At 41.0% G+C, this 20,177-nt stretch overlaps 1 protein-coding gene across 1 annotated transcript in view; it reads left to right on the forward strand.

Moving 5' to 3' along the window:
* Nucleotides 1-6,545: 6,545 nt before the first annotated feature.
* Nucleotides 6,546-20,177, forward strand: part of LAMA1 (laminin subunit alpha 1) — a 103,692-nt gene continuing 90,060 nt past the window's right edge. Inside the window, exon 1 of the mRNA XM_033077008.1 lies at nucleotides 6,546-6,622. Coding sequence (XP_032932899.1) covers nucleotides 6,583-6,622 — 40 coding nt within the window. The 5' untranslated portion in view covers nucleotides 6,546-6,582. The remainder of the gene's footprint in view (nucleotides 6,623-20,177) is intronic.

Genomic DNA, 20,177 nt, shown 5'->3' on the forward strand with positions numbered 1-20,177 from the left:
TAAAAATCATACTCTTCAAATAATACAGAGTTCATTTTAAAGACAGAATGCAAACGTTAACTCTGTTTGCATTCTATATATTAATGGTAATGTTTGAATAGTAGAGGATGTCTCTAAATAGCATTAAGAAGGTGAAGCACAGAAATTTCCTTATCATAATTTCCTGCTTTTATCCACCTGTGAAAATTCAGTTGAAACTCATGTAAGAGTGCCCATAAGTTAGCAGCAAAGCACAGTCACCTACTTTTATAGACAGGAAAAGTTGGTTCTGGTTTTAAAATAATGCTCTCTGAATTGTACATTAAGACACTCCTACTGTTCCTCAAAATAGGAATCTGACATAAGTTTTTGAACTATTATTTTATAAATGGTTTCTGGTTTTAGTCTTAGGCAGGGCTAATTTCTTGTAAATTGGAAATGATAAATTATTCAGTTTGCTAATAATGCCTTTCCAGATAGGTGTAAGGCACTTCCTTGCAATAGCAGGAATGGCAGTTAAGGTTAAAAAATAGCTCACATTGTGCCCACATTTCCTCCCACATAAATAAAGTTAAATTGCCTCTTGAATTGGGTTCTATGCCAAATTTCTCTAACAGAAGCTTAAAGCTGACATCAAAATCATGTTTAATAAATAAATAAATAACTTAATTTTAAAAGCTGCAGAAGACAACTGGAGAGGTTCATTGTTCCACAAGTTAGACTAAGGTCACCTTTAAGCTCTTGGCTTTCATCTTATGCCTTCTTGAAGTTTTATTTCTTGCATTATCTCTTTATAATCTACAAAAAAAGTAATGAATCCTTACTAATCTCACACCAAGATCTTTTCACACAGATTTTTTTGCACAGGCAGGTGTATTCTCTGAGCAGGAAAAACTCATGACTTGCTGGTAAAAGATCAACCACCAGAACAACACTGGTGTCCTGCAAATCTTTTCCCAACTGCACACCCGACTACACTTGAAAAGAAATACAAATTCACTGAAGAAAAGATTGACTGCTATTTAATAATTTTTGCAAAATAATAAAGAAGCAACAATTATCCACAAACTCCAACTGTTCTCACAAATTAATTGTGGTTTAAAAGTATGAGCTAAATTACAAATTTTCTATTCACTCAGAACTATCTGAGATGTTAAGAGCATAAATTAAATGCCATTTAGCTTGCACGTTTCTGTGAGGACCAAGTAATATGCTCACTGCTTCCTAATGCAACTGTGGAGGTGATGGATTTGGATCCTTCAAGTTCCACAGGTCTTTCCCACAACATAAATTTGGAGATGAACAGTAATATTTTTCATGCTGTTAACATTTGTTCTTCATCTTATAGATGTCTCTTGTGAACTTTACCATGGTTATCCCTTAGCCTGTATTGGCTACTGAAGCCTTCAGGTTGTTGTAAAGTTTAATCAAAACATAAGGAAAACCTCATGCCCAGAGTGGGAAGAGCATTATGGAAGGGTTGTTGCTGATTACCTGTAGTGGCAGTGTTTCACTATCGCCTCTGGGCTCCATTTTTTCAATGAAAGAAAAATCAATGTGAATTCAATGTGATCTTTTGTGGAGGATTGTATTTGCCATAATTCAGTACACCATCCAGTCAGTCCTGCTGAATAATTACCACAATTTCCACCATGTGACCTGTATCAAAGAAAATATTCTGAGTCTTGCTTTCAACATCATTGATGCCAATGAGTCTATTCTAGCAGGAAAACAGCAGAAACCAATCAACAGAAAACCATCACCACTTATTTTGCAATGTGGAATCAGTGCAGCTCTGTTAACCTGTTTCCAAACCATGCCACCCTTTGCAGGCACAGCTTTGGGCTACCCAGTATCTCTTGCTGCCTGCATCTCCTGCTTTGGTAGCCATGAAGAGGGCAGAGTTACAAGCAGTGTCTCTGTAGTCAGATGCCTAGGCACAATACAGACATGTGATATACTTACCACAATATAACAGTGCTGTATTTAATTTCAAAACAGAGTCTGAGACAACTGCACTGCTTTCATTGGGTCTATCCAAAGCTCCGTCGAAGCAGGGTTCCCAGGATGAAGAGGTCTAGGAATTACAGTCAATATTCCTCTTCTTGTTAGTATCTTATTATTAAAGCACTTTTATTATGCTGTTAGCTATTATGCATTTTTTATTTATATTGGGGAAGGACCCTGTACAACCAGGCAGTGGTGATACTTCTGTGCTCTCCCAGCTCCTGCCCACATCTCCTTCTTGGCAGGGCTTTGGACCTATTTGCTGTACACCATGGTACCTTTTTCTGAGAAGACAGACAGGAGGTGGTTGGATCCTCTGCCTTTAGTTCCTGGGATAAATTATGGCTGGTAATAGGAGGGTGTGACTGCCTGCTCACAGCCCCTGGAAAGCTGCACAGAAGGATATCACTAATCCAAGGTGCTGTCAGTGTGAGGGACATGGAAGTGCCTGAACATGGGGCCATGTACCAGGCATGGATGATAGCCCAAGCTTTAAAAACCTTCTGTGTTATGGCAGTTATGGTTCTGAGAGAAGTATGAATTTACAGAATCCCCTGTTTTGTTCTCCCCCTTTGTAGCATCCACACTGTCCTGGAGCTCCTGCTATTCTCCAAAGCCAGCCCTGCTCTCTGGTGGGCGCTTCAGTCCAGGCAACTCCTGAGGTCCGTGCAGCTTGTACCACGAAGGAATCAAGCCCTTATGGGACCCTGCTGTTGGGGGGAACTGACATGGTGTCTTTTCTGGCTAGGCAGCAGGCACTCAGTTTGCTTATATCTTTTCCACTGGCCTGTGACAGCTTTGTCCAGGCTCCTGGAGCAGCTGTTTCCCAGATTCCTCTGAAACAGAAGTTTTTCTTGAATCCTCATGGAAGCCTTTGTCATCTCAGAGCCAAGTAGCATGGATTTCAAATTACAGCTTGAAATCATTTTCAGGAATAGAAAGGGCAAAAACTTTTGCTGCTGAAGCAGAGTATCAGTCTACCAGCTGAGGAATGCCAGTAGGAACTTGGGTGATGTCCTGGCCTACACCTCTTTACTGGGTTGTACTTCCAGCTTGTCAAGTTCCTGAGGTAGTGTCTCTATTGAGAGGAAGTTGTGGGCAGCATGTGCTGTGATGAGCTTTTTGCTTTGAATTTACTCCTCTCTTTATTCTGTCACAGCTCAGATTTATTAACCTCTGGACATCCTTCTCTGAGGGAGGGAGAAAAATACTTGAAGGGTTCTGGGGAACAGCTGAGGAGTTTTCTGAACCAGCTTTTAGTAGTGACTGAATGTTTACATTAGTAGCAGACAGGCAGTTTATTGTATTGTTTTTACCTCTGATTACAAGCGATAATCATTTCCAAAATGCTTTTCCAGAACACTCGAGAGGTGCTTATGAGATAATGAGGCAGAAAGGCAGAATGGATTACAAGTGCGTGCAAAAAGCCCAACAAAAATTAGAAACCCTTTGTTGTACGGTACAGCTACAGATAAAAATCTTATTTAGCCATTTGATGCAGCTCCATGTGTGTTTATCAACTGGTTATAACAGGATACCTCCTTCAGGAAACGATTCCAAATTCCCTACTCCAATTCCAGCAGCTGTTGCATCAGCCGTGTTCACAGTGTAGCAATGTCCCTAAATGCATTGGGAGTGGGATGGATGGTAAGGTGGGATGGTGGGATATGCAAGTTATTAAATGCTATGGATGAGGAAAAGCCCAGCAGTGCTGACAGCTATGAGTGCCCCCGCTGCCCTCTGGGGTCAGGAGGTGACCTCATGCTCCTGAGGGGCCTGAAGGGAACCTGCCATTAACACAATAGCTCTGCCTTTAGCACAGCAACACAGACAAAAGCTGAAAAAACATAGTTGGTGTTCTCTTGGAGTTTACTTAGGTGCAGGATGCCAGAGTGGTTCTATTCAGACTCTGCATTTGGGTTTTCTCTATTTTGAACTCTCCCAAAACTCTGCTTTTGCCAATGGCAATTTTTTGTCCATAGTGTTATCTCAGGATGGTTGGATTAACATATCCACTTTGTGCTACATCATCCTATTAGGATTTTCTATTTCTTTGCAACTGAAACACTCAGTCCTTAAGACAAATGTAACTAATGAAAAATAGGTGAGAGGAAAAGCAAAATTTTAAGAAATTCCCTATCACCAGATTTATGCGTATTTTTCTAGTTATTTGCAGATTTTTGTTTTACCTTTCAAATCTGTTTGCTTGTTTTATTTTGTTGTACATTTTAATTAGCAAGACCAGGAAGTGTGAGGCATTTGGGTATTATCGTTCCTAAAGTTTGTGCAATCTCTGTCTTTCTTTCAAGTGAAGTTGGAGCAGTAGCCATTTAATTTATTTAAACATAGATGTCTCCTGTACTATTTGAATGTGTAGCTCTGCTAGCTGCATATATGATATAGTAACATTCAGAGTTTCAGTTTGTGCAGATTGTTTTTGGGGAATGTATAAACATGCACAAAAATGTCCTAAAACACTTCCATTCTTGCACACATTTCTTCACTCATTCGTGGTCTTACCTGTACCACAGCATTCCATTTTCTCATTGGGTTGGTTTGTCAAAGACTAAGAAATTTCTAATCTTCTCCTTGCAGTACCTGATGCACTCACTCGGGGTAAATGTGAAGTTACACTTGCTTAAGAAGCTGAGATTCTCATCTATCTTCATAATAATTCAAAGCTCATTAGAAACCTATGTTTGGAAAAAATTATATTAATGGTGCCTTAAACGAGGACCATTCTGATTGCCCGGAACTTAGTAATACCAGCAATGAACTGGGGGAAAGGAACAATAGAGAACACAGTAATCCTCTTCTCCAAGAATGTACATACTGAACTGAAATTTGAGAAGAATCCGTTTTCTTAGGAAATTGTTATAATGGGCACTGAACAATGGTGATATCCTCCTGCAAAGTAATTCAGTGGCGATTTTTGTAGTTGTATACAGATGTTTAGTTAAACTATAATAATCAAGTCAGATGATAAAGGCCAGAGAGGGATCTCAATTTACGTTTCCTAGCTTTTGTGTAATATTCTGATGAGGATAAATACATGTAATAATAAACGGGCATTTAGCATTGCATGGTTCCAAGATAGTACTCTTCAGCTTGCTGTTACTTGAAGAAATGGTTAAACTGATCATAAAGTTGTAAACTGGGAGATTTTATGTTGTGCAGATGCTCCCTCTTTCCCTTTCCTTTGTACTTGGCTCCCAACTGGTGCTTATGATCCTGCACAGAGGATTCCTTAACCTGACCTCTATGATTTTAGAACAAACGACACTTTGGCTCTTGAAATTTGTTGACTTTTCTCTCCACAGATGTTTTGCTTTGCTCCTCCTTGCCTGTCCTGAAATTTAAGAAGTTCCTGGTGTGAGCAAAGAATGGATCTGTTGGAAGGGACAGATGTGGAGTGTTATTTATTTGCCGGCTTGAAGGCCTTTGATAAGGTTTTGTGGCAGAAATTTTTCATTTTATATCTCCTTGACCCATAGATACGTCTCTTTGTCTATGTTTTGAATATAAACATTGCTATACTTTCTCAAGTATAACTCATAGCTCTGAGTTACATGATAAGAAATTGCTTTTATGTAAAATATGTAACTCATTATTATTATTGTTAGGAAACCCTGAGTTTCCTGACTTCCCTGACTTCCTTGATCAGTCAAAAAATCTCTAGCCAACCAAGCTGAAGTCCAAACTGCAAAGAGTTGCCCACGATTTGAAGAATTGCAGCCTAACTTGCTCATGCAACTCAGCCATATTTTTGTATTTTGAAATATGGTTTTTAATGCAATACCACAGAGAGGAGCACAAGGTTTTCCTTAAAAAAAACCAGCATTTTTTAAACACGCTTACTCCTTTTCTTAAAAAAGAGGGAATTTGCATTTGAGAGATGGTATCTGTTGACTCAAATTCCTCTACCTTAACCAATTTTTGGCATAGAGCTCTTTTCCCAGGAAAGTGTTCCCTGCTGCATCTTCCTCGATATACTCTTTAAGGAGTATTGTAGATATGAGCTCTGTGACCTGACAAACCTTAAAAGCAGTAAACTCTAATGGATATGAACTTTCCTGAAGTGCTGAATAAATGTGTCTATCCTGAGAAATCTCTGCAACATTTTTACTATGTTTTGTGCTAGTTTCATAAGGTACCTGATTATCTAAAATCTGCAAAGATTTCCTATGGGACAAAGAGTAACCAAACTCATAGTTTAGCTGCTAAGGAGAAAACTCGTTTAATTTACTAACATGGCTGATTTGTTGTGGTTATGTGGAACAGGGGCTGGAGAACTATCAGCACGGGAATGAAGTTTCAAAGGCGGGGATGACAAATTTATAAGGAAAGCCTTTACAGATTTTTATTTATTTATTTTTTTTTTTTAACACGTGAGAACATCAGCCGTACGGAAAAGTTGTATGTTGAATTAGCTCAGCGGCGCTTTCTCCCTTCCCACGCTTTTACCTTATTTCGCACACTCACCTTTCCCTTCCTCCTCTTCCTTGCAAAAATCCTCAGCTCAGTAACTACGGCTTTCCAGAAGTGTTTAGGCACGGGGCTCGCTGGGCTCGGCGCGCTCCGCGCATCACCCGCGAGATGCGCTCGGGACCGCAAGTGCTTGGGGCGGCTTTGAGGGGTCCGTGAGCGTGTGAAGAGGGAGAGAGTGTGTGAAAAGCGTGTGTGTGAGGGGGGCTGCGTGAGGGGGGGTGTGTGAGGGGGTGTGTGTGTGAGGGGGGCTGCGTGAGGAGGGCTGTGTGAAGGGCTGTGTGTGAAAAGCGTGTGTGTGAGGGGGGCTGCGTGAGGGGGGCTGTGTGAGGGGGACTGCGTGAGGAGGGGTGTGTGAAGGGGTGTGTGTGAGGGGGGCTGTGTGAGGAGGGCTGTGTGAGCGAGCCCCCGGAGGTGCGGGGCGGGGCGGGCCGGGGGCGGCGGGGAGCAGATATAAGGCGGGCGGGCTCGGCAGGGCGGGCAGCGTCCCTGCGGCGGCGGCACCGGCCATGGGCAGCGGCGGGCGGCGGCTGCTGCTGGTGCTGCTGGCGGCGACTTGGCTGCTGGGGGTGCCGGGGCAGGGCCAGCCCCGAGGTGAGCGCAGAACGGGGGTGCGGGGTGAGCAGCGCAGTGCCAGGCAGGGCAGTGCCCGAGGGGGTGCAGCCTTTCGCCCCCGCGGGGCTGGGGGAGCCCCGGCAGTGTCCCCGTCCCCGCCGGTGCGGGGGCCGTGCTGGGATGGATGCGAAGGCACCCGCGGTGGGAGGCGGGCTGGGGTCCCACCGCACGCTTCCCGACGGCCTCCCCCATCCCCTCGGTCCCTGTGCTCTTCCCCCATCTCCACGTTCCGCAGCCGCCCTCCCCCACTTTCCTGGAGTTCTTTCTCCTCCCTCGGCGGCGGGGGCCGCTCCGCCCGGCCGCCTCCGGGCCGCCCACTCCCTTTGTGGGAGACGCCGTGGAGCGGCAGAGAGCCGGGGGAGGCAGCGAGGGGGCACCGGGAGCCCCCGGCCGAGCCTCTGGCCCGGTGGGAGATGGGTCAGGGCCGGGCACGGGCCGCGGTCCGGGGGTCTCTCCCTGGGGAAGGCAGAGGAGCCGGAGCCCCGAGGGATGCCGCACGCTGTCGCTAATATAAACCAGATTAAGCTCCGTCCTAAGGAGCGAGAAGAGTCCTAAACCACTTTCCGGGGAAGAGACAGAGGTAGCATAAAGAAGTTAAGGAGATAATTTACGAAAGTTTTCTTTTTTTTTTTTTTTTGCACGTGGGCTGGCCGGTGCGTTGCGGCCGGGACACCGGAGCGCTCCGCGCCGAGCTCTAACCCTGGCAGTGACTTCATCACTCGCATCCTCTTTGTTCAGGCGCTGTAACTCGCCTTGTCCCGGTGAGACCCAAGCTGCTGAGCGCATCGGCTCACCCTGATGCTGGGTTAGCAGCAATTGACTCTGCGGTGTGCTGGGTCCTGGTGGGGAGCGCTGGTAGACACCAGATGCTCTCACCTTTGGCTTGGGTCAGCTCCTGCTGCGGTCCACAGCAGAATTCCTGCCGATCCCTACTCCCTGCACATCAACCCTCAGTCCCATTACGTCTCCATTTAAATGAAAACAAAAAAAAAATCTTGAACGGAAAATGCTTGGAAGGCATGTGTTGTGCAGATGCATGACTTGTTTTCTTTATGGTGAAGTATGGTGTTTGAGATGGATATAGTGTGGGAGATTAGCATCTGGATGTTTACAGGCTGCAGTAAAAACAGAGTGTTTATTAATATAATTATGTGTACAAAATATCCTCTAGGTAAAGAGGACAAAATCAAGCCCAAGTAAAGTTCAGAGGTTGCATCTCAGCTTGAAGACATACACTTTACTTTGGTTATGAAAATTCAGTCGTAGAAACAAACGAAATGCCAGATGAAGTGATAGAAGTTTTACTTTTTAGGGATTTTTTTAATTTTTTTGTTTTTGTTTTGTTTTAAGGTACCATCTTACATCAAATAACCTTAATTCAATACTAAATCCTACTTGAATATACATGATAACATGCAGTTTAAAAGGTAGGAATTTTCATGAAGCTTGTCATACGTGGATGACAAAAGCCAATATATTTTTCTGTTTTTTCATTAACATTTGCAGTGATCTCACTGCAGTAATGTGCAGTTTTTATACAGCAGCCCACGGGTGCTAGAGGCATGTGGATAAAATACTTGCTTTTTATGTCAGTGATTGAAGCTACCAATATATTTCATTGCTTCTAAGCCACCCCTCCTGGGAATATTTAAGTTCATAATTGTATTTTTCTAGTTGAAAGATCAGGTCGAGAGCACATTCCTCCTATTAGATTAAGTTGATAGAATTTTTTTTCTCAGCGTGAGAGCACAGATCATCCAGGGAAGCTGCGAATTTCAACCCCCCTGGTGGTGAACTGCCTTACAAAAGCCACAATTCAAGATAACTGATCCTAAAACAATGTGAAGAATGCAACGCAGATTAGAATAGCAACGTTGCTTTTACAGAAAGTAAACAACTTAAGTTCAGAATTGTAAGCATCCTGATGAGGTAAAAATACATTTTGAAGCGAGGATGGAAAGATTTCTCAGAGCAGTTGTCAAGAGAACTTTGGGGAAAAGTATCTTGACATGGCTGTGTAGAGTGATGTGGTAGAAGTCAAAGCATTTCTTGTTTTTCTGTTCAGTTTTGCTTTTGTCTTGTCAGCAAATGAAGAAAATGGGGGGGGGGGGGGTACCACAGCTGCAAGGCTCTGTCAAAAAGTGCTGAAGTCCAGTGTAAGAAAGAGAAACACACAATACTGAAGTCACTGCACTGAACAACTTTGAAAGTTAATGATTGGTTCTTTCAGCCTAAAGATTAATATCTACATAGCTATAAAATTTAGTTGGTATTTTAATTACAGGTGTTCTGTTAAAGTGTCCCTATCATAGTGAAAACTATGCTTTGCATTTTCTGATGAGTTTCTTGGACACACTAATGGAGTAACTCTTCATGAAAAGTGTAACTGTGTCTACTTACAGAGGAATTATTTTACAACGTCAGAAGAAAAAAGCCATTTCAGAGGGTTGTTGTAGCAGCTTTGCTCTGTTGGAACTCATTCTTTGTTATACTGGAGTTAAGTGATACATGTCTTCAAAGTAGAAAGGAAAATCAGTTAATGATTTTGAACACTATTGCCAACATTTCATAAATTTGGCTCTGCCATTGTCAGGTGATTTTTTTTCAGTAATTAAAAAAAATCCTGCAACTGTAAACCTGTGGTAGTGTTAACTTGGAAGGCTATAGCTGTAGACTAAATATTTCCTCAGCTGCATCTCAGTTTGTTTGTGCAAGCTGGTGTGCTGAAGTAGCCTGCTCTGTTGTTCCTGCTTGGGGTTTTGGATAAGTGCTGATGTTCTGGGAGCTGAATGACCCCGGGAAGATTCTCCACCTGAGCAGAGATGAACATAGGTATTTCACATGCCTGTCACCCATTGGGTTTAAGACCTGCCTTTGCTTCAAGGTTTACTGGTTTAGTAAGTATTCTTGGGCTATGACTAATATGCAAGTTGTGACACTGTGGTCAGCAACCACCTTTTTTTTCCCTGAAACATAAGTGATACCAATTACATTGTTAGAGCACATTCCCAGGCAGTGGGAGATTTATGTTAATCTCCTTAGTGTGAGGTGGTTTGAACCCACATTTCCAATCTCTGAATAGAGTTCTGTATTACCAAGTTGCTGTGACAGGTAATGCAGAGGAAGAGGAGTGTGTGAAATTTCTCCAGACCTCTTTGAAACTGAGCTACTGTACAGCCAAGACGGCAAGCTTCCTTCCAGAAGGGAAAAAAAAGCTTATGCTTTAGTTGGATCATTAGGGTGCTCAAAATGTAAGGAGAATACAAGTGCAGGCCTCCCTCTCTTTTATTTATTTGCCACAAACTGCAGTAACATGTTTGACTTCAGGAGAGACTCTCATTGTACCAGTGTCTGCTGGGATTTGTTTGTTTTAGATTTCAGTTGTTTTTTACTGGGTTATTCAAGCCTGGCACCACTCATGGTGTGGTTGTGAATCCCACTTAGTGAAGAAGGGCTCTTTGGTGACTAAGTCAGGGTGGTGGGTTCCACCTCAAGAAGTAATGTACTGTAATTGTAGGAGTTACAGCATTTGGCAGAAGTTTGGGGTGTTGCAGATTTGGCTGTTAGTCTGTGAACCTAGGTGGGTGGATCTTACACTCTCAACTGCCTTGTTACAATCTCATGCATTCAAAGGTGTTTTGTGCAGTGAAATAGTTTCCTCTGGCACTTTTAAAACAGACTGTCTGGAAGTTTTGGAGGAAGTTTTTCTAGCATTCCAAGATGAGTTGGATGTTGTTTTCACAATTGCTTTCTATGCGGGATGAAAAAAGTATCTTAAGTGCTTCACCATACTGCATCTTGGGTTCATGTATGCTAGTGGCTTGAATAGACCTTGTTGCCATCAGTCTTACATAGCAGTTTTTTCCCAACATCTGCAACAGATTTGAGTGTTAGAGAAAATGAGAAGGCTTCTTTCCCCTGCAAAGTTTGCCTTTACTTCTAAATATTTCCCTTTAACATTTCTGCTATGTTTTCACCAATGTGAATATTCTTTCTTGATAAGAGAACAATAAAAGAAATTTTAAGTTCCTTGAGCCTTGTGGAACACTTAAAAGCAGATTGTTTGCAGCTTGCAGTATGAGACAGGAGACCAGTGAGCTAAAAATAAGACAGGAATCAGAGGCAGAATCACTTTACATTGTGGTAAGGTAAAAACTTCTTAATTTTTGGCAAAATTTGGTACAATGTATACTTGGCTTAAGTTTCCGCTTTTTCCTCAGATTTGGGAATCTCAGTTACAGTGAATCTGTATGTGTCTTGTGACTTCAGGTAGGCTAAGTAGCAGGGGCCCAAGATACTTATCATCTGTCCACACTCTTATTTAAGTTCTGAGATTGTGTGAGAAGTCTCATGTCCTCCCACAAAGGAACACAAGATCAAGGTGTTATTATTACACCAATAACGAACCCAGAGAAATGAGCCCCTGCCAGGGCTCCCCTTTGACAGCCACCAATGTGTTATGGGAGCAGCTCTTCAGAGCTTAACAGGACTGGGCTGGTGACAGGCTACAGGGGTATGGGTCTCACCCTGGGATAAAGGGGAAGAACATCTTGGGATTGCACAGGACTTATGTTGGGATGAATGGAGGATGGGCCAAAGATGGGAGGGATCAAAGTGGTTTAGCAAGGAGTGAGTGTTGGGGAGCCACGGTGTGTGTGATGGGGCTGGTTTGTGTGCCAGGCAGTTTGTGGCTCTGTGACTGGGGTGGAGCTGTGGCCCTCAGGGGCTCACATGCCAGATACCAGCAGTGGTATCTCCATCACAAAATCTCCGTTTTGTGTGTGTGGTGTGGGGGAGCACAGTTACTGGATCCAGCAAAAACTCTGGAAGAGCAGATGTAACTCCAGAGCTCCTGGCTTTTGTTTCCTCTGAGTCCATTTGACTGTCAAAGCCTTAATATAGTGGAATTTATTCTGTGTAGTACTCTAGAAAGGTCAATTTTAGATGACCAGTTGATGATGTCACCTCAAACAGAGGTCACATTGTGTGCCCTCAGGAATGCTCATTTTGTGTATACCACTCTTTTAGAGTTACAAGGTTCCCTAAGTTCATGATAAGCAACATAAATATATTTTGAAACTTACTAAACAGAAATGAGGCTTGATCTTATTAAAAGGAATATGTAGTGTAAAAAGTAATTGATCTCAACTAGAAACAAATTTTGCTGATTGAGATCTGACTTGTGGCTGGGGAAGAAGAGGAAGGAACTGAGAAATGCCATTTTTTCTGGTAGTCTGCAAGGAACAACATGGACATTCTGTGGGAAAAATGTGCTTGGCGTTGATTAAAGCTCTAAATTTAAAATCTGCTTTGTGCTTTCTTCCTTGATTTATTTTGCAAGAAATCACCAACAAGCCATAGACCATTTTCTTTTTTCTTGGAGTACAAAGGTATGTGACAGAAAAATCCCATGAAAGCATTCTAAGTTAGACTGAAGATTAAGATAAAAAAATATTTGTCTGTCGTAAATATTTTCTCCATTCCCTGAGGGCTTAGAAAATGCATCACTTGAAATTTAGGGCTATCAGTGAGAGTTTATCAGTTGTTGGTATTTGCATCAGTCTCACAAAAGATCTTCAGGTGGGCTTTGCTGCCTTCCCCTACTTTTTTTTTTTTTTCTGTCTGCAGACATCCCTTCCTGACCAAAGAGAGGAACATCACGTTGCAAAAGTTTTGCAAGACCAGATTGGTTAGCAGGAATTGTGATTTGTTAGTTGCCATAAACCTTAAGAGCACATCAAACTTTTTTTTTTAAATTATGCTTTTAGGTGCTTATGTGGTATCTCAGAGGCTCTGTACTGTGCCTCTGAGCTCACAGATATGGATACAGCTCTGTCTTTGAGACTTGAGACCAGTGGCTCATTGGCTTGTGTGTCAGAGCAAAATTAAGGCTAGGTATATCTGTTTATTCTTTAATAATTACTTCTGCTATGTGAGGACTTCGATGATTTCTCAAGCATTCTGTGCTCTTTTTTAGAGCCTAGAAAAAAACCTGCTTTTCCTCTGAAAAGAATTTTATTTTATGCACATTTTTTGGGTATTAATAGCTATATACATAACAATTTTACAGGAAAACTGGAAGACTTTTTTTGTAATTACATTAGATATAAATAACAATTCCTGAAAACAGAAAAGCATAAAATTGAAAGACTAGAAACTAACTTTCAGTATTCTGATAGTAAATATTGTAGATGCACCTAATTTAAACTTATCTTTCTGATGTGAAACAGCAGTTACAATTCCTGAGAAGTGTAGGGCAAAACCTAGAGATTAAAAAAAAAAATTAAAAATCAGGTTTTCAAGTAAAACCAAAGCATTTTAAGTATCTCTGGGAAATCTCAACTGTTCCGTGTGAGCTCAGAGATTGGATTCATGGTAGGCATTTTCACCCACTGCCCTTTCCACAAGTTCTACTTGGCAGGCTTTGTAAAGCAGCGGCTAATGTGGGTCGATGGGCTGACACGGTTGGTTTTTTCCTTGTCATTTCTGGGCTTTTCCTACCAGGCAAAGGCCGAGAAGATCCCACTGCTGCTTTGTGTAGGTGGAGTAGATGTCAGCCTTCAGCAATAAATTCCTTCTGTTTTGTCATCTTTAACTTCTTGGCTTTTGCTGATTTTTTTTCTTTTTTTGAAGCTGTCATTCGATACAGTAACAGCTCTGTCAGAGATATTCCCTAACCAATTCTTTTAGATTAGAGATTCAGATTTGAAAGTTGTTTTGCTAGCGTAATGTAATTCCTTTCTGTGAGCTCGTTTATTGTGCTGCGGGACTCAGCCCCCATATTCAGTCCTGCATAAGAATAAAACTTAAAAAACTGTTTAAGAAATGGTCTTCCCAAAGTGGAAACTTGTTTTTTCTCCTTGACTCTGCCTGCATTTTTGTTTCTGCTTGCTCAAAAATGACCTTGATAATAGACTGATGTATTTCTGTAACTTTTATTTGCTGAGAGTCAGAGAGGACAGTGCAGAACCTGTACAGGTATTCAAAACAACCTCTCTAGTCTTGATTTGATTCTTTGATCATTATTTTTTTCTCGTGGACCCGACAAAGCAAGAAGTTTTTAATGGCAAATCCTAACTCTGCAAATCAGTGGAGTAGGTCTTGCTGACTGTAAAAAAAACGCTGGAATTCAGTCATTGGGCATAAATACAAATTGTAGCTGTCATTGATGGTAACTAAGATTAGTATTGATTGGTTTTTTGAAAGCATGACTGGAATTTTGCGTTTTTTCGCAAAACCCAGAGATGTGTGTAAAGAAATGTTTGTGTGGGTAGGAGAGGGAAAAACCCCAGTAGCAGCTGAGAACATCCAGTGCAATTTGATTGTGGCTGGGTGCAGCCTTGCCAGGGAGCACTGGAGCAGGGATCTAATGGGCAGGCTGGGTGTCTGGGGGCATGGCAGCCTGGGGAGCCTGACTGCACCTGTGATGCTCCATACCCAGGCACAGCTGCTGCCAGGCTGCATGGAGCCCAGCCAGGCTCCACTGACTGCTTGGGGGACTCCTGATCCATCTATGGGTAGCTAAACAGTGAGTGGATCAGGGAGAGTCTAGCACCAGCAGAAGGTTTGTGCTTTAAAAAACAGTCAACTGCATCCCACATTCCCTTTTTCTGGCTGTTTGTTTACAGAAGTGAGAAATCCAGGTCCTGGAAGTGCTTCACTACTGATAAAACTGTGGAAGAGAGTCCACTGGTTTTTCTTGTCTGGTTTTAATTCAAATGCATGAATAGCTAATGTGTGTTTTGTTATTCTGCATGCCACACCATTCATATATTTTATTTTCCTTTGCTGTGGTGTCTTTTGTGCATATCTTGCACTGCTTTAGGAGGGGAAGGCAGAAAAGGCTTGTAACTGTGTGCCAATCCTCTGATGATTAGGTTGTTTCTATGTTATTGGCTGAGAAGGGCTAGATAACAGAAGTTTAACATGAGTGTTCTTTGAATTGTCAAGATCTGTGGAAACCTTGTGGTTTAAATTAGGATTGTGAAATATATGGTGCTGAAATTTCTAGGATTCCTTTTATTTACTTTAACTTGTAGTCTCTGAAATGTGTGCTCAATGCCTTCTACTAGAAAACACCCTTTAAAATATGCTGAAGAGACAAAAAATTTGATGGCAAAATCTACTTCACTGACTTGGGGAGAATTGCTGTGGATTTACATTACATCTACTGACAGTTCTTCATTCCTTCAGTAGTTGCTAACTAATGTGTTCATTTTGTGTGCCTCTTTTTTAATTGCCAAAGTAGTTCAATTCACTCTTATGTGATAATTTATTTCTTACAGCATAAAGAAAAAAGTTTGCATAGATAGAAAGTAAATCTGCTATGTGTCTCAGATTTTTTTTGTACTGTAATCAGGTTATTTAGATATTATCAATAAATCTCACTAAGACTTGATTAGAATTTTAGGAACCACACATTTTTTTGCTAATGCAAAAATGTGAGCTTGGTACTGAAATTGTCTATAGATAAAACATGATAAAAACGAATTTTAGATAAACATGAATTTTAAACTAAAAGTTACAGGAATTAAGTCCTTTCCAGACCTATCCTAATTTATCTTCCTTGAAGTTGGTTTACAGTGTGTCTGCCAATGTTCTCCAGAGCAAGTCCATCAATGCTAAAGGCATGCAACAAATACAGAATCTGTCCTTGGATGAGCACACTTTACTTGGGAGTGGTCACACTGGGGACAGCTTAGTTTTGTGCATATTTAATAGTATTGTAATGGGGATATTTCTAACTGAAGAAATGATTCTGCAAAATACAGTGCAGGTTTTCTGTGATGTGGAGGAGGCAACCCTTGGCAGGCAGTGAGAAAGATGTATGTGATGGGGTGGGGAACTGCTGGTAGACAGCTGTGTTCAGTGAGTGTCTTGCTGTGGGTCAGAGGTTGCCATGCTGATGTTTAGCTCCAGTGATGTGTCAGGGTGCTCAGAAACTTCCCTGTGGGTGCTTGGTGAAAAGATCTGCTTGTTGCTGCGCTGCCATGGCTAATAGTGGTAATAGACACGTCCAAGTTTGGGTGTTTCCAGTAGGCTGAGAATCCTGCAGGAGTGATAGGGAAAGGGTCACAAGGGGATTCTTGGCGGTACAGTGGCAGGGAAGAGGTCAGGATGTTTGCCCCAAGGAGGAAAACCCTTTTGGTATACCACAGAATATTGACAGATGACACAATCTCTCTCCAATTTGAGCAACCCCCCCTTATCTTTTCTGCTCTTAAGGACAAAGGGACATAAGCTGCCCACTCTGCAGCTCTTCTGATGTTGTTGTTGTATTTCCCATAGTCATCAGCAAAAAATGTTTGGGGTGTTTCAGGCGGGATCCAACTGTGCTCGATATTATTTTAGTGTCACTGTAACATGGCTGAATTTTAAATTAAACTACTTGAACTCTGTTAGAATTTTCCTTTAAAATTATGCTTTGGGCTGAAATGCATCATTCTTGTTTTCAGGCCAAAGGCAAAATACTTTCAGAACACTTGATTAAAATTCCATGTGACTGTCTGAGTTCTTGAGCTTTAATGGCAGTACAGAAGAGAACTTTTAAAATATTGTTCCCCCCACCCCGTTTTTTGGTACTTAAAATTACACTTTTTCAGGAATTTAATCTGCGTGACACAAATGCCTTTGAATTTCATGGAGGCATTTACTGTAAAATAATCAAATAAGAATTTACACGTGGTGAGAGTTTGAAACATAAAAAAATGTGCAACAATTGACTTGCTATTAATTTTTAAAATAGTTGCAGTTTGTGTACTGTACATTTGTTAATCTGTTTGCCTGGAGACCAGCAGATGTAAGACCAAACAAAGCATAGTGCTTTGCAGTTTTGCTAGTTGCCTAGGGAAAAATGCCTAGGGAAAAAACCCAGCAGGATATATATATTTTTTTTTTTTTCCAAGGAGCAGAAAACTACCTGCATGTAATGTTGAACAGTTTGTTACTACTGAAATTTTAAAAAATAATGAAGTGCAAAAAAAAAAAACCCAAAAAAAAAACCCAGTCAGGTTTTTCCCAATTAACCTTGAAGATAAGAGATTGCTAGATCTTGTCAGTAGAGATCAGGGAATGACCAAGTTTTGCATGTGTTTGGAGTTATACAGTTGCAAATCCATTCAGGTCCATTCAAGCTGGAGGAAATGTCCTTCCTTCTACCCAGGAAGATCTGGCAGTGATACAGGGCTGTATGTGCCCTGATAATGGCTTTGTGCCTGTTGGAATGAAAACATTTTTCTTTTGTGTCTGAAAACAGGAGAGCTGGTAATTCTGAGATGCCAAAACCTCTTCAACTTGAAATAGCTTTGGTTAATAAATGGAAAAATTCGACTTAAATAGAAATTAATCTTCATCTAATGCAACTTCAATTTCTAATATTAAGGAAGTGACGAATCTTTTCTTTTAAATTAAGAAAATGAAGTAAATTTGAGTTTATATACAGCTAGTTAATAACAAACTTTTACTAAGTGAAAAATGCATTTCAGAGTTCCTTTGTAGTGCACCTACTTCTTTTATGATCACAAGGTAATGCCAACTGACTCAAGGGCATTTCTAACTGTTTTAACCTTCTTAATGTTTACATGGGGCAAAAAGTAGTAACATTTTGTTTGGTTGTGATACTCAGTCACAGTATTGAAGTGAGTGGGACCTCTAAGCCTTTAAAATTCTTCCCAAGCTCAGGTCTCCTAGAATTTGCAAGTGATAAATGGAAATTTAGAATCAGAAGAGGGCTAATAGATACTTGGGTCATAGTTTCCTTTTTATCATAATGAATGATCTGGTGTACAGCCTAAAGCTGCACATTTATGCATGCAAATTTAATTAGGATTAAACCCAAGAGGATTTTAATTTACAAGACAGTTGCTTCAGGTTGAAAACTGGTGATAGAAAAGAAGTAAAAGGGGAGATATTATTTAAGGAGTCATATTAAGTGGGAGTGGGGGAAGTGTACTTTGAGTCCTACATCAGTAAGAACAAAAATGTTTAGTTTTGTTGATACTGGGTCACATCCTAAGTGACAAGTGGCTGAGGTCCGTAGGCTTTAACATGCCGGTCACACTGCCAGTACTTCTGTTATGTTAGTCTAAGCTGATATTATTTCTTAGGCAGCATATAAGCAAAACTGACAAGACACTGAAGTCTTTAATAACTGTGGCTTGTATTTACTTCAGGTTTGAGCAAAGATTGTTCCCAACTAATGACTTCAGAAAAAAAGCTAGTGTACTGGTAAAAGAAAGAACAACCCCCAAACCAACAAGCACAATGATGCAGACTCCTCAACATGTGGAAAAAGCTTTGGGTGAACAAGAAAGAACTAATTTCATGGTCTGGCAGGTTTGTTGTTCCTTGGCAGCCTGCCCATCTGTCAACTTTTGCTTTGGTGTAAATGCTGTGGCAATTTCTGAGCAGATTCTTGAACTTGCCAACAGCATACAAAAAAATCAATACTTGTAAGACATGGCTTGACAGAAGAAATATTGATTATACTTTGGAAATGCATGATAGGATACTCACAAATTACTCACCTATCACATCAAGTTTACTGTGATGCTGTAAACTAGCATGGAATCTAGTTTTCTTTTGTTCTACTCCCCCCTTAGTTTGTTCTGATTGAAATAAGCAGCAAGTTACTGTCAATATTGAAGGTGTTAGAAATACCTGTGATATAATTTTTTATTTATCCCCAGGAATTTAAATTTATTTTTTTCCCCTCAAATCCCTGAAAGGACCAAGCCATAATACTAGAAACCACATTCAGGGCTGGGATGTAAGCTATAACACCTGTTGAATTCACCGGTGTCTTCTATGCTCAGGCTGTCAAAGATGTGCACTCCTTTGGGAAACAAGGTAGCGCATTTGTAGGAATGTCTGGTTGGGGCTGAAAAACTTGAACTTCTTCAGTTTTAAGCATCTGCACCCTGACGATATCTTTGCAACCTTATCCTCTCTACTTCCAATTTAAGTCTCTGTGATCTAGATCTGTGTTTGCCAGCTGAGCATGGACAGACTCAAAAGGGGGGTGTGTTTGAAGTTTGTACCAGCTAACTTGTTAACACATAGCTTTCTAACTGAACTGGTAATACTAGTTTGTGTTAGTGAGTACTAACACAAAAATACCTAACCGATCTGTGGTATTAAAAATGCTATACTTTGTGTAAGCAAACCCTAGTTACTGTGTAACTGGAAGGACAAGCTTCAGTTTCTTCTGCAGATCATGTATTAGTATTACATGTCTTTCCTTTTTCTAAACATTTAATCTGCAGTCTGGGACTTCTTTGTTGCAAACATTATTGATGAGTTTGATAATTCCCTAATTTCATTTCCTTTCCCTGGTACCCCTATTCCCAATACTGCATATTGCAATGAACACTTTACTGGGACATGTTGCTTTCCTTGCTCTTTCTTTACCTCAGTTTTCCAATGCATTTTGTATATAGCACGCTTCATACACTTTGAAATTGAAAATCTTTTTGGAGCTCAGGTTTTCTGTTTTTCCTTTGGAAAAGAAAAAAACACCTTTTTTACCTTCTAATTCTGTTGCATTGGGCCCATCAGCCTGACTGCATGCTGTTGTTTGGGAATTTTAAGGAAGACATGCATGTTATGCCAGACACTTGCTTCTTAACCTTCATAAACTGTACTGAGGAAACTAGTTGTAGGAAAATAGTGCAGCTGGTGTTCATTCTGGAATGACTGAACTTTTGCTTTGTTTGCAGTCTGAGTTTGACAGAATTTTATTAATTTGTAGTGTTATAACTTTTTATTAATTTCCATTATTGTAATTATTTTCAACACATTTCTGAGCACTGAATGCAATTAACACATCATTGAGCCTAAGGGAGACCACAGTAGGTAAAATGCCTTTGCTGTAGTACCCTGTCTGCATTATGGCCCTCATTAATAATGCTGAGTGCACATAAGCAACTACAGAAAAAAAAATATTTGGCAGAGAAACTTTGCCATTTAGAAGAAGGGGCAAGGTTTCATCCTCTGTAGCTTGTTTGTGCTCTAACAGCTTGCAGAGTTCAAACAGAATGTTTTTGTTACATTAACTGGTGTAATGAATTTGTTTTGTTGTCCTTTTTTTCTGG

This window comes from Catharus ustulatus, chromosome 1, assembly GCF_009819885.2.
Source record: "Catharus ustulatus isolate bCatUst1 chromosome 1, bCatUst1.pri.v2, whole genome shotgun sequence".
NCBI lineage: Eukaryota > Metazoa > Chordata > Aves > Passeriformes > Turdidae > Catharus > Catharus ustulatus.